Genomic DNA, 24566 nt, shown 5'->3' on the forward strand with positions numbered 1-24566 from the left:
CTAAAACAAACGGAGGGAGACATCCCTTCTGCAGTGGTTTACAGTGCTGGGGTGCCTGGCGACCGCTTCTGTGCTTTGCGCAACTCTCCTCTTCCCCTGGCCAGAGCGAAATGCTGAGGCAGGGCAACGCTCTCATAACAGCATCACCGTCAGCAGGGAGATACCACCCCTTCTGAGAAGCCACCAGTTTAGCCCGAAAGAGAACTTTATTAGGGCTCGCGAACAGAAGGCTAAGGTAGGTTGACGTGTTGTTTTCGAACTTCCCCTAGGCATTCTTCCTGCTTTCTATAGTTCTAACAGTGTAACACAGAAAAAAACATTTTTGGGGGTGGATTTTGAACCATTCTGTTATTTGCAAACACTAATTAAAGGGCATTTATTCATACGTTATGTGCCTTGACCGTAATGGTGAATATGTGTGCAATGTGGATTATACAGTGTATTTTGTTGGTGTTGTGTGAAGTGTATATTTATTTACCTTAGAATCGTGTACCTGTCTGCCTGCATAACAGTTTTAATTATGCAATGTTTGTTGTGGATAAGTGATTAGTCTCCTACTATGATATAGCTGGATGAGACATGCCATAATTTATTTTTCATGTTTAGCGTTCGTGCATTCACTCTTCCGCCTCACTTTTTCAAAATCATGTGTGTCGATCCGTTACTAGCCTTTGGCTATGGATCCGCTCAGCTTCGTGTATTGCAGATGTACTTGGAATTAAAATTTATTTATTTATTTAGTAAGGAACCCACAGCGCCGTGGCATTACAGTGTGGGGGGGGGGGGGGGCAATGTACAACAAAGAAGCACACATGACACCTCCGCTCGCAGGCAGAGTTACAAGCATAAAACTTTCACCATGTACATCTCACTTCAAAAGAACACATCACAATCGCATCACATCATTAAAGAACGAAAGAACGCATCATTTGATGTCACACTCACAACATCGCTCGGTAGTCTGTTCCATTCTCTAATGGTTTTCGGAAAAAAAGACATTTTAAACAATTCAGTTTTTGCCGCGAATTCGCGAACTTTAAAAACATGGTCAACACGGTTGGATCTATAAAAAGGCTCCTGCACATACCTTTCGCGTTCAACCCGAACAGTTGAATAATAAACAGCATGAAACAGCTTCAGACGCAACTTCTTTCGGCGCGTGTCAAGCAATTCCCAGTTGAGTGCATCCTTCGTACGCGATGCACTGTAACGAGCCCCGCGTGTGCAGACACGAAACGAGAGGCAATGTTCTGCACCCTCTCCAACTTATCTTTATCTCTAGCAGTAGGCGGGTCCCAGGCAGTGCACGCGTAGTCCAGAACCGACCTGACATAAGTCTTGAATAAAATGTCACGACATGACAGTGGAAAAGTGCTTGCATTTCGGCGAAGAAATCCCAAGTTTCTGCATGCTTTAGCAGAGATATAATCGACGTGACGGCGCCAGCTCAAATCAGGAGTAAAATAAACGCCTAGATATTTAAATTCGAATACCTGTTCTAACATTGTTTTCCTAATAACATATGAATACACATCAGGGTTTTTCTTTCTTGTAAACTTCATATGGACAGTCTTAGACAAATTCAAATTCATATTCCATTTAACGCACCACTCTGAGATTCTGTTCAAATCTTCTTGGAACATTTCCGCATCTCGATCACTAGTGACAACACTACAAAGAACGCAGTCATCCGCAAATAGCCGCATTTGAGATACTATTCCGTCACCAATGTCATTCACGTAGAGCAGGAACAATAGTGGTCCTAACACGGAGCCCTGGGGAACACCAGACACAACCTGCACTCTTTGAGACTCGGCGCCATTCATAACCACAAACTGCTGCCGTAAACATAGGTAATCTTTTACCCATGATATCACTTGAGGGCTAATATTGTAAAAAGACATTTTTTGAATTAGTAAAGAATGCGTGACGGTATCAAAGGCCTTTTTAAAGTCCAAAAACACGCAGTCCACGCTAAGTCGCCTGTCCAGTGCCTCAGCCAAATCGTGCGCAAATTCAGTCAGCTGCGTAGTACACGATAGGCCCCATCGAAAACCATGCTGACGAGGATTAAACAATGAATGTGCGTCCATATGTGCTGCTATACTGGTGAACAAAATATGTTCGAGTGTTTGCACGCAACTGAAGTTAGAGATACCGGTCTATAATTTGATACAGTGTTGCGAGGGCCAGATTTGTAGATTGGCACAACACTTGCAATTTTCCAGTCATCTGGAAGGCAGGATTCTTCAAGCGATTTTTCAAAAATTATCTTTAAGTAGGGTGCAACCGACTCAGCACACAGTTTGTAGAATTTGTTTGGCAAGTGATCAGGACAACCAGCCTTAGCAATCTTCAGATTCTGCAACAGAGACTGTATACCGTTGATGCTGATCAAAACATCATCCATAACACTCACCACTGGCTGGAAACTCGGGGTATTCATATCGGCATGTTCGATTTCAGAGCTTAAAACAGAGCTTTTTGTGCATCATCATCAACAAAGGTGCCACCAGAAACAAGAGGTGGTATAGTTACAGAGTCTTTTCCATTTCTCTTTACATGTTTCCAAAATTCCTTTGGATTTTCTTTTAATTTCGTCTCCATTGAAATGCCAAACGAATTCTTTGCAGCTGCCACAGCATCTTTCATTCTTCCGGCAATTTCCTGAAGCTTGAACCAATTCTCACGCGTCGGATTTCCTTTAAATTTAACGTAAACACGTTGCCTTTTGCGCGTAATACTGCGTAGCTCCCGAGTAAACCATGGTTTGCTTTTACTCCTCCTCTTCGTTAATATCCATGCCGGAACAAAGCACTGCCTCAGTTCAAACATCTTATCCTTAAATCTAGACCATAGTTCAACCACTCCAGAGTTATCGGCATGCGTTTCAAAGATCGTTCGGTACTTATTCAACTCTTCGTTTATCTCTCTTACGTTTGCTTTTTCATAGTTATATACTCGCCTATGTGCTGTACCAGCGCTCCTTACATGTTCAACTTTCATTTCACAAAGCACAGCACTGTGATCGCTTATTCCAGGTAGCACCTGAGTGGAATTGACGAATTCAGGTTGATTTGTGAACAACAAATCTAGGATGTGATCCCCACGTGTCGGTTCCAGAACCGTTTGACGCAATGCATAAAGTTCAACCAAGTTGATCAGTTCTTGGCAGGAGCGACTCGTAAAGGGCTGGAAGTGGGGTTGATGAGTCCAGTTAATGCTAGGCAGATTGAAATCACCTCCGATCACCATAAAATCTGTTTGAATTGCGTCAACTGTCCCCGCCAGCTGCGCAAACTCATCAACTGATGAATCAGGCGGGCGGTAGAACGAACACACAGTTATAACTTTGTTGTTATTAAGCATCAGTTTACACCATACAGCTTCACATTCATCGGCAACATTTATTTGGTAAGAAGAAATTGAAGCATCCACAAGAATAAATACACCTCCTCCATGGAAGTGTCTGTCCTTTCTATAACATTTAAAACGATCTGGGAATACTTCACCATCTGCAATTTCATTTGCTAACCATGGTTCAGTGCCGAGAATAACGGACGGCTTCACCATATCAGTTAGAGCTGCAAATTCATCAACCTTGTTTTTAATGCTACGGCAGTTAATTACGAGAAAGGAAATAAGCGTTGCATTACGCCGACACCGTCACTCAACCGGTCCTACCTCCTTTGTAGCACTGGCCTTATCACCTACTATCGGTACGACCTCATTTGTATTATCATCAAACAAGTACAGGGTCCGTCAAAAGTTCCAAGGCCACAGGGTTTGCTTTTGAGCAGCATTGTCGGGCTGTTGAGATACCCTCGAAGCTCAAAATATCTGTAGCGAATAGAAGAAGTGTCGTTTTACCATCTGAGAACCTCGATAGCTCTATCGGAATCTTAAGTGCCAGGATATACCGATGAAAAGCGGACCATGTGGCCTGGGAACTTTTGACGGACCCTGTACTTCTCACCGTTTATAATAAGAGTGTCATACCTGAGGCTGATCTTGTCGCCACTTTGTTCACGTGATTTTGCGAACTGCCATAGAAACTTTCTCTTTCTACGTACTTCCTCAGAAAAGTCCTCTGAAATACTGACATCACTTCCTTTTAATTTAAAAGCCCTCTTTAAAACCTTCTGCTTGTCAGCGTATGAGGCGAAAATCGCTTTTAGAGGACGGTTGCTACCAGACTTGAATCTGCCTAACCTGTGAGCAATTTCTAGTTTTACGGATTGAACTCCTAATTTCGAATTACACACGTCAATTACGCATTCTACTGAGTCCTCATTTGACTCGTTTGGTTTTGTATGCTCGACACCAAAGAAAAGCAAATTGCAACGCCTCCTCTGGTTCTCCAGATGCTCAACCTTTGCCATTACTGAACTCAACATCCGCTGCTGATCTTCAAATCGTTTTTTCCATTCACCAACTGCACAGTTCATTTCATCAAGGCTCGCTATTCTTGACTCTATCGATGCAAATAAATAATAATAGAAAGAACTGATCAAGCCGAAAGAAAGAGAAGCGATACCAAGGCCGCATGTGTTAGGCCTAGACGAGTAAAAGCCGAATGAATTCTGTACCCTGTTACTCTCGGCACCTAGGTCCCGGTCCGCAACAACATGTCAAAATCCGTGCAGTCTACCCTGTCTGGACCCGCCAAGGTGGCTCAGTGACTAGGACGCTCGGCTACTCAGCCGGAGTTCCCGGTACGTCCACAGCCCTGAGGCAGTCGTGTCCCCACCGACTTGAGGATGGTTTTTTGAGACAAGTGGCCAGACTGCAGGAAGCTGGATACTCTCAAGAGCATCTTGCCCAGCTTACAGAGCGACTCATGCTAAAACTGAAGCGCGAGGCTTCCCCCTCGGTTCAGGCACCAGCGGACCGGCCACGCCATAAGGTTTCTTGTATGCCATACATACACGGGGTGTCTCATCGACTACGGAAGATCGCAGCTAAACGTGACGTGCAGCTGGTGTTTTCAGCTGATAACAAGGTCGGGAGGGTGTGCGCGGCAGTTCGAAACAGGCTAGACAAGCCCAGGCCTCGACAGCACCCGCCGAAGTGCACTGTCAGTGCACTGCACGCTAGCGAGTTCACCGCCTGCAAAAAGGGGGTAGTGTACAAGGTGCCTTTGGCCTGCGGGAAGTTTTATTACGGCCAGACGGGCGATGTGTTAATGTGCGGCTGCAGGAGCACAAGAATTCACTGGACTGTAGGAAACCGGTTTCTTCGAACCTTGCATTGCACTGCCGTGGGTGCAAGGAACTCGAGACCTGCATGTGCTCACCAGACCTTGACAACACTACGATTGTGTAAGGCATGACAACGTATTGTGCAGAGAAATTTATGTGGCATACTGTATCGCCAAGGCTCAAAGCACGTGCGTGGCCAAACCGTCTATTGCTATACGGGAGAAAGAGGTACCATACCTGGACAAGTGCTTTGCGCTTTGATAGCAGGGGCTAGCGGTGATTGTTGTGTTTAGTTTTCTTCTTTTCGTCTTGGACCAACGATTTTATCGCTCCTTCATCCTTCATATTTCTACGTGTATTCGAATAAACTTCCAGTTTTTAGTCAGCGCTCGTGTCGTCTACTCTTTCTGTCCGTGTTTTTCGCGCTAAAATTTTGCAAGATGTATGTCAACCAACTTTACCAATATGCAGGACTGTTGAAGTTCAGCCAACCTCCTTTCATTCATGTAATCGATGGGATTTTTTCATTTCCGCTAACATTTTTATGTTATGCGGTACTGCTGTAAACACCGCAGACAAATATTTTCCCATCACCATTTTTTTTGCGTCACGGCTCAAGTACCTCCTCCTCGCTTCTTCCAGGGAAAGATGGCCGTCCTGGACTGAACCGGGGAGCGGTGCGTAGGGTGGTGGCAGCTATGCCGCGAAGCATAGTATATTGGCCACATGTTGATACTACGAGTGTTCAGAGCGACTGCGAACTTCGCCGCGTGCAGCAGCGGCGAGCGACAGTTCCCCTGGCCGAATTCTGCAATCATCTACGCTCATCGAGTTCACAAAGCGCCTTTTCAAACCGGCAGAAGTGCTACGGGATGGAGGTGCCACGATGTTTTATTTGGAGCTGTTTTGGTTTCTTGTATGCGTTCCTAATTCCTACTAGGGTCATCACGGACTGCGGCGGGTAACAACTGCTCATGGTGAATTTCGCTTGCGTGCATGAGCTGCATAGCCCAGCGACAAGTGTCCGCGTAGTAAAAGTGATATTGCGACCGTAGCGACTGCTTTTACGTCAAGGGTGCGAAATTTGTATCTGCACATGTGCACCTGAATGTCATGTAAGGAGTTGTTCTTAGGCGAACTCGGTATGTGCGGTTAGCCAGGAAGTCGTTCCCGCAGCTCGGCATCCTGGCGCAGATACCTAGCTCCGCAAGGTCACAGCGGGTGCCGAACTTACACATGGTAACATAGGCCTTCCCTAAGTCAAAGAAGGCCCCGATGAAGTGCTGGCTGCTTGTGGGTGAACGTCCCCCGGATCGTGTTTTCTAAGCAGGTGGGGTGATCTGTAGTTGGCCATGCTTTTCTAAACCCACATTGATGTATGTCTCAAAGTCATCGGGATTGAAGAACGAAAGTCTGTGTAATATGAAGGCGGAAGCTTTTAATGCCTCGTCGTTGTAAACAGGAGTTGTCGACAGAAATGTCACGCTTTTCTATTGGTCGAAACAGTCATGACGTCACAATGCGCGAATTTTAAACGGGACCAATTGTACTTTGGATAGTGATGCTCCAAGTAAGCGGGACTGATTTTAGTTAACTGCTTAATTACCCAACTAGCCTAATTAACCTTTCTACTCAGGACACATAAATAAATAAAACTGAGTAGGAAATTGGTCGATTCCGGGAATCGAACCCCGGTCTCCGGAGTGCGAGACGAGCATGCTAACCATTCCGCCATGCCAGCTCGATGGTTTGTAATGAACAAAGGCGCGTCTAGTGAATACGGTGTCTTCGTTCACTCCCATCTTCCTTCCTTCCCGCTACGGCGAGGTTCAGGTGTCCACCGAGGTATGCGAGACAGATACATTTCCTTTCCTCAAAAATCATTTCACCGACGAGCAAGGCAAAGAACCGAACGTTCGATGGCGTTCTTTGGACTCCCTGGCAGCGTTGCAAGACGCTGTCGTGTTCTCCTCTTAGAGGCGAAGCTTAACATGTTAACAACACATCAGTGACACAAGCAGCAACACTTAGCTTAAGGCTTACGCCTCACTGCACTTTGGGTCAAAAAAGTGCCCCCTGAATTTTTCACAACGCTTTAGTACGGTTTTCCTACATATCTTTTGAGGACTATTCATCTGCAACTACCGAGAATTGTTGGCGGTTTTCCGGATTTCAGAAGAGGTACTATACTTGCTTTTTACACGACTCAGGTACTTTTGCAGTTCCCCAAATATCATTGAAGAATGTCAACAGTGCCTCTGCGGCAGCTTCACAGAGATGGGCTACATAAGGCAATGCACATTCTCTGGTCCTGTTGCTCTGCTTTTGCCAGAGGGTAATCATCATCATTATCATCGTCATTACCAGCCTGACTACGCCCACAGCACGGCAAAGGCCTCTCCCATGTCTTCCCTATTAACCCTGTCCTTCGCCTGTTGCAGCCACCGTATCCCCGCAACCTTTTTAATTTCATCCGCCCACCTAATTTTCTGCCGCCCCCGCTACACTTGCCTTCTCTTGGAATCCACTCGTTGCCGTTAAGGATTAGCGGTTATCTTGCCTTCGCATTACATGCCCTGCCCAAGCCCATTTCTTCCTTTAGATTTCAAATGGAATTCCATTAACCCGCGTTTGTTCTCTCATCCACTCCGCCCGATTCTGATCTCTTAACGTTACACCAATCATTTTTCTTTCCATAGCTCGCTGCGTTGTCCTTAAGTTGAACACTTTTTGGTAGCCTCCACCTTTCTGCCCCATAGGCCAGTACCGGTAAGCTGCAGCTATTGTATACTCTTCTCTTGACGGACATTGGTGAGCTGCCATTCATGATCTGGGAGAACCTGCCGTAAGCGCTCCACCCCGTTGTTATTCTTCATTCTTCTAGTTACTTCCCTCTCATGATCCGCATCAGCCATCACTACGTGCCCTAAGTAGACATATTTCCTTACTACTTACAGCACCTCGCCACCAATTGCGAACTACTGTTCCCTTCCTAGACTGTTGAGCATTACTTCGGTTTTCTGCATGTTACTTGTTAGCCCCACTGTTCTGCTCTGCCTGTCTAACTCATTGATAATGCCGTTCCTGTCCTGAGTGACTTAGCAAGGCAATATCATCAGCAAATCGCAGATTGCTTAGGGATTTTCCATTAATTCTTATCCCCAACTGTTCCCACTTCAGGCCCCGGAATACCTCCTGTAAACAGCCCCTAAATAGCATTGGCTAGGCCTTGTCTCCCTGCCTGATACCTTTCCTTACTGGAATGTTATTGCTGACTTTATAGAGGACTATGGTAGCTGTGCACTCGTCATAAATGTCTTCCAATAATGTCACATAAAACTCTTCCACACACCGATTCCTGCAATGCCTGCATGAAAGCTGAGGTTTCCACTGAGTCAAATGCTTTCTCCTAATCATTGAAGGCTCTACCAGGTGTCCCAGCTAAATAAACTAGCGAATAAACTGACGAAGCTGTGCGCCCGCACGTGCGGTGATAGAAGGAGTGGATGCCTAATCAGGCACGGGTCTACCTACATCCCTTGCGCCACCGGGGTGGTATACTCCTTCCCTCTTTCATGTGGTAAGACCTACATCGGGCACACAGGGCGGTGCATAAACGAGCGACTCCGGGAGCATGCGAATAAAGTTAGGAACAACACAGACAAAGGGGCACACCTTGTGTCCCATCTTAGTTCTTGCCGCAATTGCGCACCGCGACTTGACGAGACCGTGATACTGGAAAAAAGCAAAAATGAACAAGCGCGGCTGGCTTTGGAAGCTTTCCACATAAAGGAAAACGCTGTAGACTGTATCAGTGACACGTCCGTGGCTCTGTACGTAGCCGAAATCAACTTTTTGCGTTCGCGTCTGCGTTAACAGCCCTTGGCACGACTATTGTGGTTAAAGATTGCATTTGAGCATGCGTGGCCAGGTGTATAAGTAAGCGTTCCAAGGAAGAAATAAACAGTTGTTAGTGCGCTTGTGTGTGTCTCTGTGTCTTTCTTCGTGGTTCGTCCTTTGATTGCGCAACCTATACTTTCACAACATCATGTACCAACAAGGCCCAACCCAAGTTTTATTGAAATGTAACCAAGCTTTAAAAAAAAAACCAGGTGTCCTAGCCGTCTGAAACCAAATGAGGGTTCTTTAGAGTCGCGTGACCTAGTCTGCAGTATTTTTTTCGTTCTTCAAGGTTGACTAATTAGTTAAGCTTAATTAACTAACTTTTTAATTACTCACTTGAGGAACAAAGTGTCAATGAAAAAGTTGTAGATCACTTTGAGAAACAGCTTACTGAGACACTTGCAGCAAAGCTATATTTGCGTAAAGTAGTTTTTTTACCGGCCTTTAACCATAACCCGCACAATAATTACTGACTTGAATATTCAGAATTGCTGAATATTCAGAAGGAAACAAACATACAAGCACCAGGCAAGCGCAGTTCTAGAACAAATCATGGTCGGATAATTCAGCCTTACAACGCCCATAGTGAAATTTTCAAGCATTCCTTCTTACCTCATGCAGTTGAAATGTGGAATGATTTGCCAATGAGTGTTGTGGAACAGAGCGATGTGCATGAATTCGAACGATCTCCGGATAACCACCTGCTTGAAAGTTCCATTTGATACTTGACTGAATGATGTACCGTTTCATGCTGATGTATTCAATGCTTGTGAATAGTGCTGTTTTTCTATGAAATTTTTATACCCTCTCTGTAAGGACCCTCGCACGAGGATTGACAGTATTGTTCAATAAATTAATAAATAATAAAAAGTTTCCACATGACCCCTGTGCCACTTCAAAGTCCCAAGACACGCCTTATGGAATAAAATCCAATTTTTCTGAAGTCCTCTCCTCGATGTTCAGTATGTTCATGTTATACTGAACATTGAACATCTTGAAACTTGCCTTGTTGATTTCGATTACGCCGAAGTCTGCGCACTCTGGGACAGTTTTAAAAAAATGTGTTTGTATTGTATCGATACTTTTGTACCAAACAGGCACAAAAAAGAAAGAAAGGAAACCCCGTGGATGACACGCAATATAATTCAAATGAGGCGAAGGGTAAAACGGCTCAAGAAAAAACGCGCAGATCCTGATGTGCTGAGGGAATTACTGGACAATCTAGCACGTGCCTTACGTGATTCAAAGGACTATTTCTTCAACACATCCCTTCAAAACTTTATAAAAACCGAGCCAAGTAAGTTTTGGAATTATATTAGTGAAAAAAAGAAAGCAGTTACACAAATTTTGGTGAACAACACTGCGGTATGTGATCCAAAGGCTATTGCTCAGCATTTTAATAGTTATTTTCAAAGTGTATTTTCTGCCCCGAGCTCATGTACCGACAATAGCCGAGTGTATTATCCCGCCGAAGTGAATTTTATTACTTACCCTGGTGTCCTTTCTATGCTGTTGAACCTGAAAACCAAAACGTCATGTGGCCCTGACAACATTCCAAACGCATTTCTGCGACGCTATGCCGAAACTCTGGCTAAATTCCTTGTAATAATTTTTCGCGCTTCAATCTCAATAGGTAAAATACCTGATGACTGGAGGACAGCCCGAATTGTTCCCGTTTATAAAAAAGGAGACCGTCTTCTCTTGCAGAACTACCGCCCCATATCATTGACGTCCCCGTGCTGTAAACTATTAGAGCATATAGTTGCACATTGTATGAACGAATTTTTAGAAAAAAATCGCGTGCTAACTAGCTTCCAGCACGGGTTCAGAAAAGGATTCTCGACGGTAACACAGCTAACTACAGTAATAAATTCATTTGCTTCTTGTATAGATAATAAAGGCCAAATCGATGCAATATTTTTGGATTTTAGCAAGGCATTTGATAAAGTTCCTCATGATAAACTAATTTTTAAAATGAAAGAAATTGGCATTCCTGATATTTTAGTCACATGGATTACTGCATACTTAAAAGACCGCAAACAGTTTGTTGAAGTGGGTGGACAACGTTCGGGCTCTCTTCCAGTTTCATCCGGTGTTCCCCAAGGAAGTGTTTTGGGTCCTCTGCTTTTCCTTTTGTATGTCAATGATATTGTTCAAGTTGTTAACCCACCAGTGCATATTCGATTGTTTGCTGACGATTGCATTCTATACCGAGAAGTTACAAATAAGGAGGATCAAAGTGACCTGGACAGTGCCTTGAACAACGTTTTTGAATGGTGCGACCGATGGGGCATGGTTCTGAATGCTGACAAAAGTGTATATATGCCGATAACCCGAAAAACCATACTTCATAGCTACACATATAAATTAGGCTCTCTCCCTCTTCAACAAGTATCCAACTACAAATACCTAGGAGTAACAATAAGTAGCAATCTATCGTGGAACTTGCACATAAACAATATCTGCTCTGCGGCATTTAGGAAATTGTGCTGCTTAAGACATAAACTAAAAAATGCTCCTTCTAAAATTAAGCTACTTTGTTATTCTTCAATAATTAGACCTAAACTCGAATATGCATGCATAGTGTGGGACCCGTATACTAAATCTAACGTAAAAAATCTGGAGAGAATACAGAGAAGAGCTGTCAGGTTTATCTTTAATAAATATTCAAGGTCTGACTCCCCCACCACTTTAATGGAGATTAATAAAATTGAACTACTTGAACATCGGCGAAGAAAGCTTAGGTTAGAATTTGTTTCTCTCTTATTACATAACAAACTTGGTTTGGATCCCTCATCATACTTAACGCCGGCACCAACCAGACAAACTCGTCAACACCATCCCAGTTCTCTAACCCCTATATTCGCTAGAACAGACACTTACAAGTTTTCGTTTTTTCCACGCACAATAACAGATTGGAATGAGCTAGTTAAACCATTATCCCAAGAGTTTTAACCAATTATTTTTTCTATATTGTGTTGTTCTTTTTTGAAATGTTGCGTTTTTTTTTTTTTTTTTGTCTCTTGATTGACTTTGTTCGCCCACCCTGCTTGGACTCAGTGTCCGCAGTATTTTGTAAATAAATAAATAAATAAATAAATAAACAAAGATTATTATTATTATTATTATTATTATTATTATTATTATTATTATTATTATTATTATTATTATTATTATTATTATTATTATTATTATTATTATTATTATTCTAGCTCTTCTGGAAGAATTCTCAGATGAACTTTTCTCAGCTTTCGATCAAAATTTGTTCAGTGTTGCTTTATTTTTAGACATTTCAAAAGCTTTTGAAACAGTTCATCACGGCATTTTATTAGAAAAACTGCACTTCATGGGTTTCAGAGGTCCGTTTTACGATGTGCTCAAGCATTATCTTTCCGGTCGATCACAGGTTGTTGTGTTAGACGGGATGACAAATGTAAGTAGCAAACTTCCATTGCAGGCCGGAGTTCCGCAGGGCTCCATATTATCACCCCTTCTGTTCAATCTGTTTGTTAATGACTTATCCGAAGTAATTTCCAAAGGTCTAATATTTCAATACGCCGACGACACTGTTCTGCTTTCCAAACACTTTTCTTACAACACGGCCATTACTAATCTCCAGAATAACATACGCAAAACAATAACTTGGTTCACTAATAACTGTTTGGAAGTTAACCCGGTAAAAACAAAACTCGTTTGCTTCAGATCCCCATTAAAACTACCAGCTATAGATGCGCCGGTTTTTCTACATATTCACAACTGTTTTCCCTGTCGGTGCGTGCCGCTCACCTATGTGAATTCGGTAAAATACTTGGGAGTCTTCTTCGACAGTGATATGTCTTGGCACAGCCAGCTATCACACGTCTGCGATAAGCTAAGGAGCGCAGCCTGGTTGTTTTTCCATATAAAATAAATTGTTCCTTTTCGCATCAAAAAAAATATTGCGCATGCTCTGGTGTACAGCATTCTCCGATATGGAATTACTATTTTTACTTTTTGCTCAGCCAGATGGCAAAACAGAGTTGACACTTTATTACGAAACATACTGACAAATATAGCATATAACGCCCCCTTTTCTGTATCCGATAACATTTTCACAGCCCTTGGTCTTCCATCCTTTCGAACGCTCTTTCTACAGACTGTAGTGGTACGGCATTTCTGGGACAGCAATTTCAAAGTGCATCATGTAGCTTCCCGAAGCCTACGTAGTACCATTCGTTTTAAGGTACCGCGCTCCTCAACAAGGTATGGAGAAGCCAGGCGCTGTGTTTATGTTCCCCAAATTTTTAATTATTTGCCAGAGGAGGTGCTTTCCGCAGCATCAAAAAAAGCATTAAAAATCATGGTTCAGTCACTGTAACACGGTTATTATTTGTCTTAATTTTCATGATCAGGCACGAAGTGTTAAATTACTATTGTGTTAACCTTGGCTCTTGCAGTTTATTTTTTCTCTTGTTGATGTCACTTACCTGAACTGTTACACCTTGGTCACTACTCATTTCGTGTTATTGTTTTGATATGTTGTGTTAATATTATGCTCATATTTCATGTTTGTATTGCACGTCCGCCCGCCGACTTTGCCGGGCCTAGTCCCTCAAGCCACTAGAGGCTTTGACAGGCCCGTTTCTTTATTCTGTATTTACTATGTGCAATAAAAGATGTTATTATTATTATTATTATTATTATTATTATTATTATTATTATTATTATTATTATTATTATTATTATTATTATTATTATGCGAATTTGGGTGCAAATTGGGGCAGAGAAGTGTGCGAGCAGCTGGTCACGTGAGAACTTTCTTTTAAGGCCAATAAATGAAGCTACCTAAATCGTAATTTGACGGAAACAGCACTACTAGCGGTTTTTCGTGGCGGTCTAGAACTTTTTCATTGACCCTTTCGTCCTGAAGTCAATAATTAAAAAGTTAGCTAATCACACTTAAATAGTTACTGAATTTTAAAAAGCGAAAAAATATACTCAAGATTAGGCCACGCGACTATGAACAACCCTCAGTTGGTTTCACTGGACTAGGACACTTCGCCTTTTTTAAAAGTTTCGTTGCATTTAGCTGGGACACCTGGTATATAGGGGTTGATTATATTCTGCTCATTTCTCTACCACCTGATTGATAGGTTGCTTTATGGTTTATGGGGTTTAACGTCCGAAATCAACTCAGGCTAAGAGGGACGCTATAGTGAAGGGCTCCGGAAATTTGGACCACCTGCTCAGCGGTAAACTGTCTCATGTGCAGGGTCTAGTCTGTTTTGTCAGATGTCTTCCTTTGTCCATAAAACTGTTAATATATAATGCACTTTTTCTAAGTCATCTTTATTACTTCTGTCTTGTATGGGGATGAACAACTTGCACAAACATTCACAGACTGCTCGTCATCCAGAAAAAAAAAATTCTCTGCGTTATATGCAGCAAGCCTCATGACTTTCATTCTGCGCCCCTGTGCTGAGGTGGTCGAAATTTCCGGAGCTCTTCAGTTCAGTTCAGTTCAGTTCAGTGCATTTATTTCAGTCATGTACAATGGCTGAGGAGAAAGGAAAAAAAGCCGCGCACGCGGCACGACAAAGCTCCCATCTCCCGTAGCGGTCTGACACGGCGATGACAGACAGCAGAAAAACAATAACAAGGGAATGCATGAAATAACAGATATGTACATTATCTTCATAACAGATCACCAGAATAGTCTCTGTACTGTTACACCCGCGCAAATGATAGTTTAATCACACCACATGGATACTTTGTTTATTATACAGTTCACTACGACATCCCTCATAGCAAACCCCAATTAACTAAACCAAACCTTTTCCATGACCTTAGAACCCTAAAACTTCCTGCCTTATTTAATCCCCGCCTGGTTTTACCCTACCGTAAAGACTCAAAGATTAGAATAGGTAATGTTTGCTGTCTCCCTAATCTCACAAAACGCGTAGTCCCCTACCCTACTCGAGCTCCGGAGACTTGCGGCGTTTCTCATCCGCGAACAAATTAGGGTCAACAAATGTTAGGCTACAGGTTGCCAAACTTACTAAATGACCTTACTCAATGTAACAGCGACGTGCTCAGCTCACTTATCCTGCAAGAAACCTGCTTGAAATATTTCTATGGGCATGGCTGTGTGCTGTAACGAGCTGTGTACAGCGTTTTTTTCGTTTTTGTTATGTTTTTATTTCTATTTTTACTGCTTAATTGTATCTTTTTCCCGTATCTTTGTATTGTATCTTTAGTGTATTTCATAATCATTCTCTCCTCCCTGCTGCAGCCACTATAACGGTACTTGGGGCCAGTCGAGCTTCCCCTGAGTAGCTTTTTTCTCTTGTCTTTTTTCTCTTTATCTTTTTTCTCTTGTCTCCCAACAACCATTGCATATTCTTGCTCGTGGTAATAAACTCAAAACTCAAAAGAACATGGGTAGCACAAGGAACACCAGTGGCAGCACTACGGCAGGACTGCTCTAAGGACTCCCAGGGTTCTATAATGTAACTTAGAGAATGAACAATGCTGCAAATATGGATATCAACCGATTACGCTTTACGGGTCACACCCTTCTGGTAGACCTTAAGTGTCCCCTCCAATTTTCTGGAGCCAGGAGTATTCAACATCTGAAGTTATTCCGTTCAGTGACATGAAATAAACCAGTGACTCAGAGAGAACTATAAAAAAAGAAGTTGCTCCATCTGCGGGGCTATGCGAAATTTGTGCCGCTATGACACATTAAAGGCGCGATGTCAATGATTGCTTCATGATGTCTCCCATGCACGTTTAGTACACCTCCTACGGTCAAGGGTCAGCGCACAGAACATACCAGGCAAAAGAAAAACTTCACTGCGGCCGTTAACGGCACACCAAGCTTAGCAAAGCGAAGTGGCATTGTGAAGCAAAGCTTACAGCGCCGCCTTTAAATGCCAAAATCCCCTCATTGAAATTCATATCTTCTTTTGCTCAACTCAGTTCTCAAAAAGCTGTATTCTTTTCTTGTCAACGTGCCCTGCATATTTACACTGATGGGTCTTTCCCTCCTCGCTCAGCTGGTGCTGCATTTGTTGTTCTTTGCTCAACACAAAATATTGTGCATGTTCATTGTATCTCTTTAGAATCACCCTCTAGCGTCTATGCCGCTGAGCTTGTAGCCTTTCATTCTGCTGTTGTTTATGCTATTCACAACCCTCCCTCTACGCCTGTTAATTTTTACACTGATTCTCTATCTCTGCTTTCTGCCCTGTCTTCAGTTACTTCTTAAAATCCGGCTATTATTGCCGTTAAGAAAGATCTCTATCGTTTGTCTTCTTTAGCCCCATTTCTTTTATTTCATGTCCGGGGTCATTCTGCAATGTTCGGTAACGAGTTAGCCGACCAAGCTGCTGGTAGTGCCAGGCAGTTTGGAAGATTACATATTTCTACCCTTTCACGTCGTTGCCTGCGTTCCCGTTTGCATCATTCTTCACTTCTTTTATGGAACATTTTTTGGCGCGAGAATAATGGTGGCACTGAATTATTCAATTGGATTCCTGATACACTTAATATTCCCGCTATTCGTCTGCCCAGGGATCCTCTAATTACTTTACTTACTGGGCATGGTAGATTTCCGTCCTATTTTAAAATATTTGGCCTGTCTCCGTCTTCAGCTTGTTCCTGTGGATTGTTATGTGAAAATCTCCGTCATTACTTCCGGGACTGTTCCGTTACTGCTTCTTTAGTTTCTCGTTTAAAATCTCTTTGCTCATCGGACATCACCCATCTGTTTACCCCTCCGTTCTCCGAGACCCTGCTGCTTGTGCTCTTCGCCTTCAAATGGTTCACCTCATAAGTAGTACAAGTCCAAATCATTCACGTTGATTTCTCTCTTTCCCTTAATTTCTCTTCCCCAAGCTTTGCACAGAGGAGAGCCCCGTGCTCCTTTATTGAGCATAGGCGGTTTCGTCATGGCGTGAATGTGACTGTGACTGCGTCTTTGACTGTGTGACTGTGACTGTGTCTTGACTGTGTCCTTGACTCTGTCACTAGGACTACGGTTTTGTCTTGTTTTGTCTTATGTTTTTATTTTTCTGATTTTTATTTTGTGGCCGGCACTCAGTGCTTTCTTAGACTGCTACTGTGACCATGACTTTGCAATGAGTTGGGTTTTCTCTTTTTATTATTATTATTTATTACGCGGACTGCACGTTGTGCTTTGGCTGTCTGCCTGCGACTAACTTTTATTGTGATGAGCCTTTTGTTTTCTTTTCTTTTGATTTTTTAAATGCTCTGTTCTTAGCTTAAATTTTTTTTCTTCTTTGGAACATTTAGTTCTTTTTCATTTGTTTTGAATTGGCGTTAAGCCTGGCAAAACCTTGCTGGTCCGGGCATCCTCTCTCTTTCTGTTATGTTTTTTTGCCTTTTTTTAGAGGACCAATAAAGGGTGAAAGGGTTGGATAGAAGATGAATAAAGCGTTACAATGGCGCTGAATATTAAGGCGGAAGCCTTTAAAGCCTCATCGTTGTAAGCAGGAGCTGTCGACAGAAATATCACGCTTTTCAATTGGTCGAAACGGTTGTGACGTCACAGTGCGCGAATTTCGAACGGGGCCAATTGTACTTTGGCTACTAACCATGCAACCAATTCAAGGGATCTTATAGTGATGCTCCAAGTAAGTTTGCTTGAGTTTAGTTAATTGCTTACTTAACCAATTAGTCTAACTGACGTTTCTAATGAGGTCAGATAAATAAATAAAACCGAGTAAGAAATTGGCCGAGCTTGGGAATCGAAACCCGTTTTCCGGAGTGGGAGTCGAGCACGCTACCACTCCGCCATGCCAGCTCGATGGTTTGGAATGAACAAAGGTTCGTCTAGTGAATACGGTGTCTTCGTTCACTCCCATCTTCCTCCCTTCCCGTTACGGCGAGGTTTCGGTGTCCACCGAGATATGAGAGACAGATACATTTCCTTTTCTCAAAAACCAATTTACCGACGAGCAAGGCGTATTTGTCCGCGTTTCAGATTGTTCCAAATTGTCGTAACGTCACCGCGCGCGAATTTTGACGGGTGTCCACTGAAATTTGTGAGACAGTTACTGCGCAACTTCCTTTCCTCAAATACAATTTTCAATAACAAAACTTCGTGCTGGGCTAGTTGGTGGAACAAAGTTGAAACTTGGTTCAGCGCGAAAAACGAACACAAAGAAAGGAAACGCTCCGTGTGTGTCGTTTCCTTTCTTTGTGCTCGTCTTTCGCGCTGAACCAAGTTTCAACAATTTTCGACTAGTGTCTACTGAGATATGTGAGACAGTTAATGCGTAATTTCCTTTCCTCAAATACAATTTTCATTTTCTTCATTACGGCCCCTCTTTCTTCTTTCACTCACACATCTTCTATTCTTGTGCGGTGCTGCTCAGGTGTCCACCGAGATGACAGAGAGTTACAGCCCCATTTCCTTTCCTCAAAAACCGTTGTGTTCAAAGGGCAACGCATCGCGCCGAACGGGTGGTGGCGTTCCTTGGACTCCGTGGCAGCGCTACAACACACTGTCGCGTTCCACTCCTAAAGGCGAAGCTTAAGCGCCATTAATTGGCAGTTAATTAATGCACCAACAAAATGTGCAGTGGGCAATCGCATATCAGAATGCAGCACTCAGGGCCTTTCACCACTTTAGCCGCTAAAGTTCCTCGTAATTTTTACCAGGTATATGAAAAAAAATAAGCTATCATAGGTTTCGTATTGCTTCCGTAAGCATGTACCAACATTTAAGCAACTCGAAAACAGAGGCTTTCCTGGTGCTTTTGAAGCAACATAGATTTTAGCTGAGCTTTATGCAGCTATCAACTCTTACCCGGTGAGCTGCTCCTAGAGAATGCAGCTTGCATATGTCTCTCGGCTATTTTTATGGACTCACTGCAGGAGCGTCGCAGTGGTATGCTGCGTCAAAAATACAAGGAAATGCCCGACGGTTCACTAAGTCTATTGGCTCTCCTGACAAAATACTTGCTTTCTGGAGCGTCGGCTGCTGGCTGACATGGTTTACCTTACATGTTACCTTACATGTTTACCTTACATGTTAACATGTTACCTTACATGCGCCACGACCAGCGAAGCCGCATGTGTTGAGTAAATTAAACCTTACATGACATATAAACGAAGGAATGAGCTGCAGGTGGATTTCTCGTACTAGCCCAACAGCCTGAATATATCCCTGCAGCCACTCTTATCCGGCGAAAGTCAAAAACAGCGTTATCGTAGCCCTCTTTAATGCGGCACTTACAAATTGCGCGATAGATGACACTAGATTTGTCGTTTTTTTTGGTCAGCTTGCGCACTTTTAGCCACGGTAGCTGCCTTCACCCCCCCATAGAGTGCGGTGATGGCCGCTGCGCGGCTGAGATAGCTGGCGGGGAAACTTGAGTGCAGGTGCCATGTAGGCAAGCAGTACCACACGGACTGCCACTAAGGCTGTGTGCACCAAAGTCTGCTCCAAGGACGGCGGATACCTCCGTGCACAGTTACTCTTTTCGATAGCACCAACAGTGGAGGAGCGAGGTAAACCTTGACCGCTTTGTCCCATTAGCGGAAAGCCACCGCTTGTGACGTCACATTTTAGGCCAACGCGTGGGCCTACTTTAGCAAGAATACAGTCCTGTGTTTTCTCCGCCAAAACCTAAGGCCGCGACACAAGCGCGCGATATGAACAGTCTCAAGAGAGCAGAGAGCTTTGCGTACCACTCGCGGATACGGACAAAATAGGCCGTAAGTAAAAGGCCACTTGTAAGCAGGCCACACGTAAGTAGGCCAATTCCGAAAGGGGATTGGACGGCTGCTACTGAAGGAGCTGCATTATGTGCGGATCTCTGTTTCTGTCTCCCTGGTGAGTGAGTTAATGCAGTTTATTTCTATACAGCTAGGTGACTCCTCATAAGAGAGGTTACTGAAAAATACAGCGGAACTGTCATATAAACAGAATACGTGCCTCAAAAGTGATGGTATAAGTGGAAAAGCACACCAGAATGCAGATTATAGGGAAGCTTAATTAGCGTTACGAGAGGAGTATTAAAGCATTCGAAGCAACACTGCTGTTAGATGTTTATGTGCCTGTGCATGCGCCACCATGTACTCTCTCTGGAATCTTATCTTAGTTTGCAAACACACAATTACGCGATGAGCGAGTTCGCCGAGCCCTTTCTCGATGGCTTGTTCTCCCCTTCTCTCTCAGTTGTGACTTCCGGCCATGGTCGGTGAAGCTTGAGACTTATTGACCCTCTCGGCCATTCAAAGACTATTCTGACCAACGGAAGTCGTGCGCAGTCGTATGATGCGGAGTGCCCGGTGGACAGGTTGCAAGTGTATTTAGTGCAATTCAATTAACTTAATTATCACCCGCCATAGTGCGCACGCCACCACCTGCCACAATGTAAATGTTTTGACGATATCACACGGTCGTGTGGCCTCTGACGAATTCGCGTCTTTTGTGACCAATGCCGGAAGCGAAATCGCAGGATTTGAATTGAATGCCGTTGCAATAAAGCGCCTAAAATTTTAACAGAAAATGCACCAGACATAAAACCGCAGTAATCAGCGTAACGAAACACGCACCAAATGCTCCTCTTTGCCTTCACGAATGACAGCTGCGAAACCAAGGATCTCGTCCTCAGGCAGGACTTCGTAGCCCATGCTAGCCTTTCAGCGTAGCGCCCGGCCCCGTCCTTGGTTGCTCGACCGGGCACGTTGCTTTCCGAAAGGAGCAGATGACCGGTGGCAACGAGCAGTCGGGACGGGCGTACCCTGTAAAAGGAAGCCTGAAAAAAGGACATGGCAATCGGTATGCATGAGAGATGTCGGTTAAAGGAAGTTCTCACGAATGAATTTGATTTTATTGTTTTTAATTGTTATTATTTACAGGGCCTGCAGTCTCAAGGAGACAAAGCAGGTTGACATGTTAAGTAAAACTCTAGTTTGGGCGAGTTGGTTCATGTTGAAAGAAAAAACTGGTAATGGCGCAAGAAACGGGGACACAGAAGGCACACCTCAGTCCTGTCTTTTGTGTGCCTTCTGTGTCCCCGTTTCTTGCGCCATTACCAGTTTTTTCTTTTGACATGTTAGTACAACATTTTCGTTCCATTAACATCAAGTGATACATATGCCCTTATGTCCGACATGTGAAGCAGGAAAGGAAAAGAGAACGTAAATGAACAAGTTAGCATTTCAGTTTTGTAGAATTATGACCTTCACGTAATCTTAGCAGAAATGGGCTTACATGCGCTACCCCACAGAATAAAGATGACCGGATGAAAGGACGGAAAAACGGCACGGAATATTACGACGCAAAATACGTGATCAACACCCGGTCAAAATTATCAGCGGGAAAAGTTTGTAGAGGAGAGAGACCACTCCACTGGCTAAATGTAGGAGGAAAAAAAATCATTTTTAAAGACGATTTTGCGTGGAAAGGCACCAAGTTGTGAGCGTGACTTGCCTTGACGTGCGTGGCACGTATGGTTGAATGTATGGCCGCCCGCTACATTCACGCCACTTGTCATACATCGTGAAAACAAATTTAAGTATGGCTACAGTTCTTCGCGATTCTAAGATCAATATGAACGAGACTCATATGAATCTTCTGTGTTGTGTTGGGTTTTATGGCGCATAAGTAACTGAGGCCATAATACGCCAAACGCAGCATTCATGCGCCAAGCAAAGCATGAAGTCGCCTCGAATTCAGAAATTCGAGGACACCAACTGTAACACCAGCGACGTAGTCTACCTTCTCGAGTACGGTATGTGCCGTGCTGAGTATGTTTGGCAAACCGAAGACCTTTTCCGACTGTGAGTAATATAACCACGGAGCACACATACTATCACTGCCATGTACGCCTCTTTCAAGAGACATAACAACGAAAAGCCATCCATTTGAAAGCTTCAAAACCATGATGTAATGTGGCTTCCAGACACGTTAAACCTTTCCGGGTAAAGGACTCCGCAATGTGGTTTTTTCTAACTATTCTGCGCCCGCACGGTTCTCTATTAAATACATTATCATGACTGTTTTATCGTAATCTCTTGTTGCTAACAATTTCATCTATACAAGAGCTATAGAAATTCTTGTTGCTATGATTGAACGCTTTCGCATTCTGTGACGCTTGTTTGTAATTTGTGATTATCCTATTATTGTTCTACTTTTGTTGCACATAGTTATCTGGGGAAAAAAACATTTTTCAGGACAGTTTCTAAGACACCTGTGCTGTGTTAGAATTTATTTGTGGGCTTTTTTCTCTCTTTCACTCTGCTACAAATATCTCTTTTTACTTTTTCACGTCGCTGTAAACGAACCTTTCTGTGCGGTCATCTTGTTTGAACCTCTTTTCGTTTGCGCGGCTGAATTGTCACCGAGTAGAGCCACTTACGGTTGTCTTAACATGTGGGTCCAATTTTGGCAATCTTTGACGCCGCACGGGGCCGGAGCGACGCAGCCAGAGGCACTACAGACGCTCACCACTGGCGGGCGCTTCCCTACTTTTTTTTAAATTCCCCACCACTCCATTCCCTATTTCTCCCCACTTGGTCGCGTGCACGACAGCCCACCCTTTTTCACCTCATTTCTGTGTGTCGTGAGTTCGTGTCTACGCGTCGCGGCACCTTTGCGTCGATGTCTTGGATGCCTTTATTTCTTCACTTTTTTCCTTTTTTGTTTCATTTTTCAGCCATCTGTGACCCAGTTCACATTGATATGAGGCTTAATAAACGACCATTCTTGACAAAGACTGGTCACCGGTCGAAACATAAAATAAATGCTTTCAGTTTTTCAATGTTAGTACCCCCACTTGCTATATTTTTTTAAGTTGCCTTGAACGATTAATGTGTGTGTGTGTGTGTGTGTGTGCGTGTGTGCGTGCGCACGTGCGTGTGTATGTGTGTGTGTGGGGGGGGGGGTGTTTAACGTCCCAAAGCGACTCAGGCTACGATGGACTTCGTAATGAAGGTCTACACAAATTTCGACCACCTGACGTTCTTTAACCTGCACTGACATCGCACACTACACGGACCTCAAGAATTTGGCCTGCATCAAAATAAAACCGCCTTGGCTGGGATCTAACCCGCGTCTTTCGGGTCAGCAGCCGAGTGCCATAGCCACTGACCTCCGTACAATGCTAAATAGCACCAAGCCTACGCAGACCCCCCAACTAATATGATATTAACATACTCTCCATCAGCGCCGAATGTTAATGCTATTCTCAGAAAGCATCACAGCATTCTCCTTCAGAGCGACGAAATGAAGCGCTTGCTTTCCGAACCACCCCGTGTCGTATATTGAAGGGCAAGAAATATCAATGATGCCGTAACTTCCTCGAAACTAGACTACGGTGAAGTCTCAGGGTGCACACCTTGCAATAAACCAAGCTGTAAACTCTGTGCAATGATAAATAAGGTCACAGAAGCTCACAGCACAACGTCGTCTTTCTCATTCAAAATTCGAGGAGATTTCAGCTGTGACACCAGCAACGTAGTCTACCTTCTCGAGTGCGGTGTGTACCGTGCTCAGTATATTGGGCAAACTGAAACTCCTTTCCGATTGAGAATAAATGACCACAGAGCACACATAAGAACACTGCCAGATGTGCCTCTTTCAAGAGACGTAACGATAAACGGCCATCCATTTGGATGGTTCAAGGCCACTATACTGCAATCTGGCTTCCAGACACATTGTGACAGGGAAGCCTGTGAATTATATCTAACATTTAAATTTAACACCTTGTCTGCTAGTGCTAGCATTAATGAAAGACCTGGCAAACTCTCCTGCCTTTCCGGATAAACCTTCCTGCAATGTTTTGTTTGTTTCGTTTTTCTTTTCCTTGTGAACTGTTTTGCATCCAAAATATTGTTTCTTAAATCTATGAAGACAGTTGCGTAACGATTTGTTCTGCATTAAACACTTTCATTTCTAGTTGAGGTACTGAAATTATTTTTGTTGTGGTTAAGCACGAATTCTCTGACGCTCGTCTTTCATGTGTATTCATGGCATTATTATCGTTTTGTTGTTGCTGATCACTGCGTATGGGTAGACCATGTTTATTTAAACATTTTTTCACCCTCGTGAATCTGTATTTTTGTGCGCCTCTTTATTTCGCATGCCATTTGTATTTATTCTAATATTATTGTTATGTTAAATGTCAGCGGTGTTCCCAGGGATGAGATTTGTCTTTATGGTACACTTTCTAACACTCTGGCGCTGTCTTTGACTTCATTTGTGGGCTTCTATGCATTTCCCCACATATCCACATATCCCCTGCTAAAAAATGCTACAACAGTGACACAATTATGTGCGTGTTTATTTTTTTCGTTTCTTTCAGCCATCGCAGTGCCATTTAATGTCTTTGTTTATTACTTTTTTTCAATCCTGTAAAGGAAGAGCCTTTCCAAGTGGTCCTCATATGCGAACCTCATCTGGTTTTGGGGGCTCACGTGCCACCGTGTGGAGACACGTAGCGCAGC

At 43.5% G+C, this 24566-nt stretch overlaps 1 protein-coding gene across 7 annotated transcripts in view; it reads right to left on the reverse strand.

The window, feature by feature from the left end:
- The window catches only part of LOC149325704 (polyamine-transporting ATPase 13A3-like), a 783814-nt gene that overhangs the window by 708652 nt on the left and 50596 nt on the right, over positions 1–24566 (reverse strand). For all 7 annotated transcript variants that reach the window (XM_089563633.1, XM_089563634.1, XM_089563628.1 and 4 more), the window contains exon 2: positions 20673–20875. In XM_089563633.1, the coding sequence (XP_089419759.1) occupies positions 20673–20750 (78 nt within the window). In that variant the 5' untranslated portion in view covers positions 20751–20875. The remainder of the gene's footprint in view (positions 1–20672; positions 20876–24566) is intronic.

The sequence above is a fragment of the Amblyomma mixtum genome, chromosome 10 (assembly GCF_055824585.1).
Source record: "Amblyomma mixtum isolate Tamu chromosome 10, ASM5582458v1, whole genome shotgun sequence".
In the NCBI taxonomy this organism is placed as follows: Eukaryota; Metazoa; Arthropoda; class Arachnida; order Ixodida; family Ixodidae; genus Amblyomma; species Amblyomma mixtum.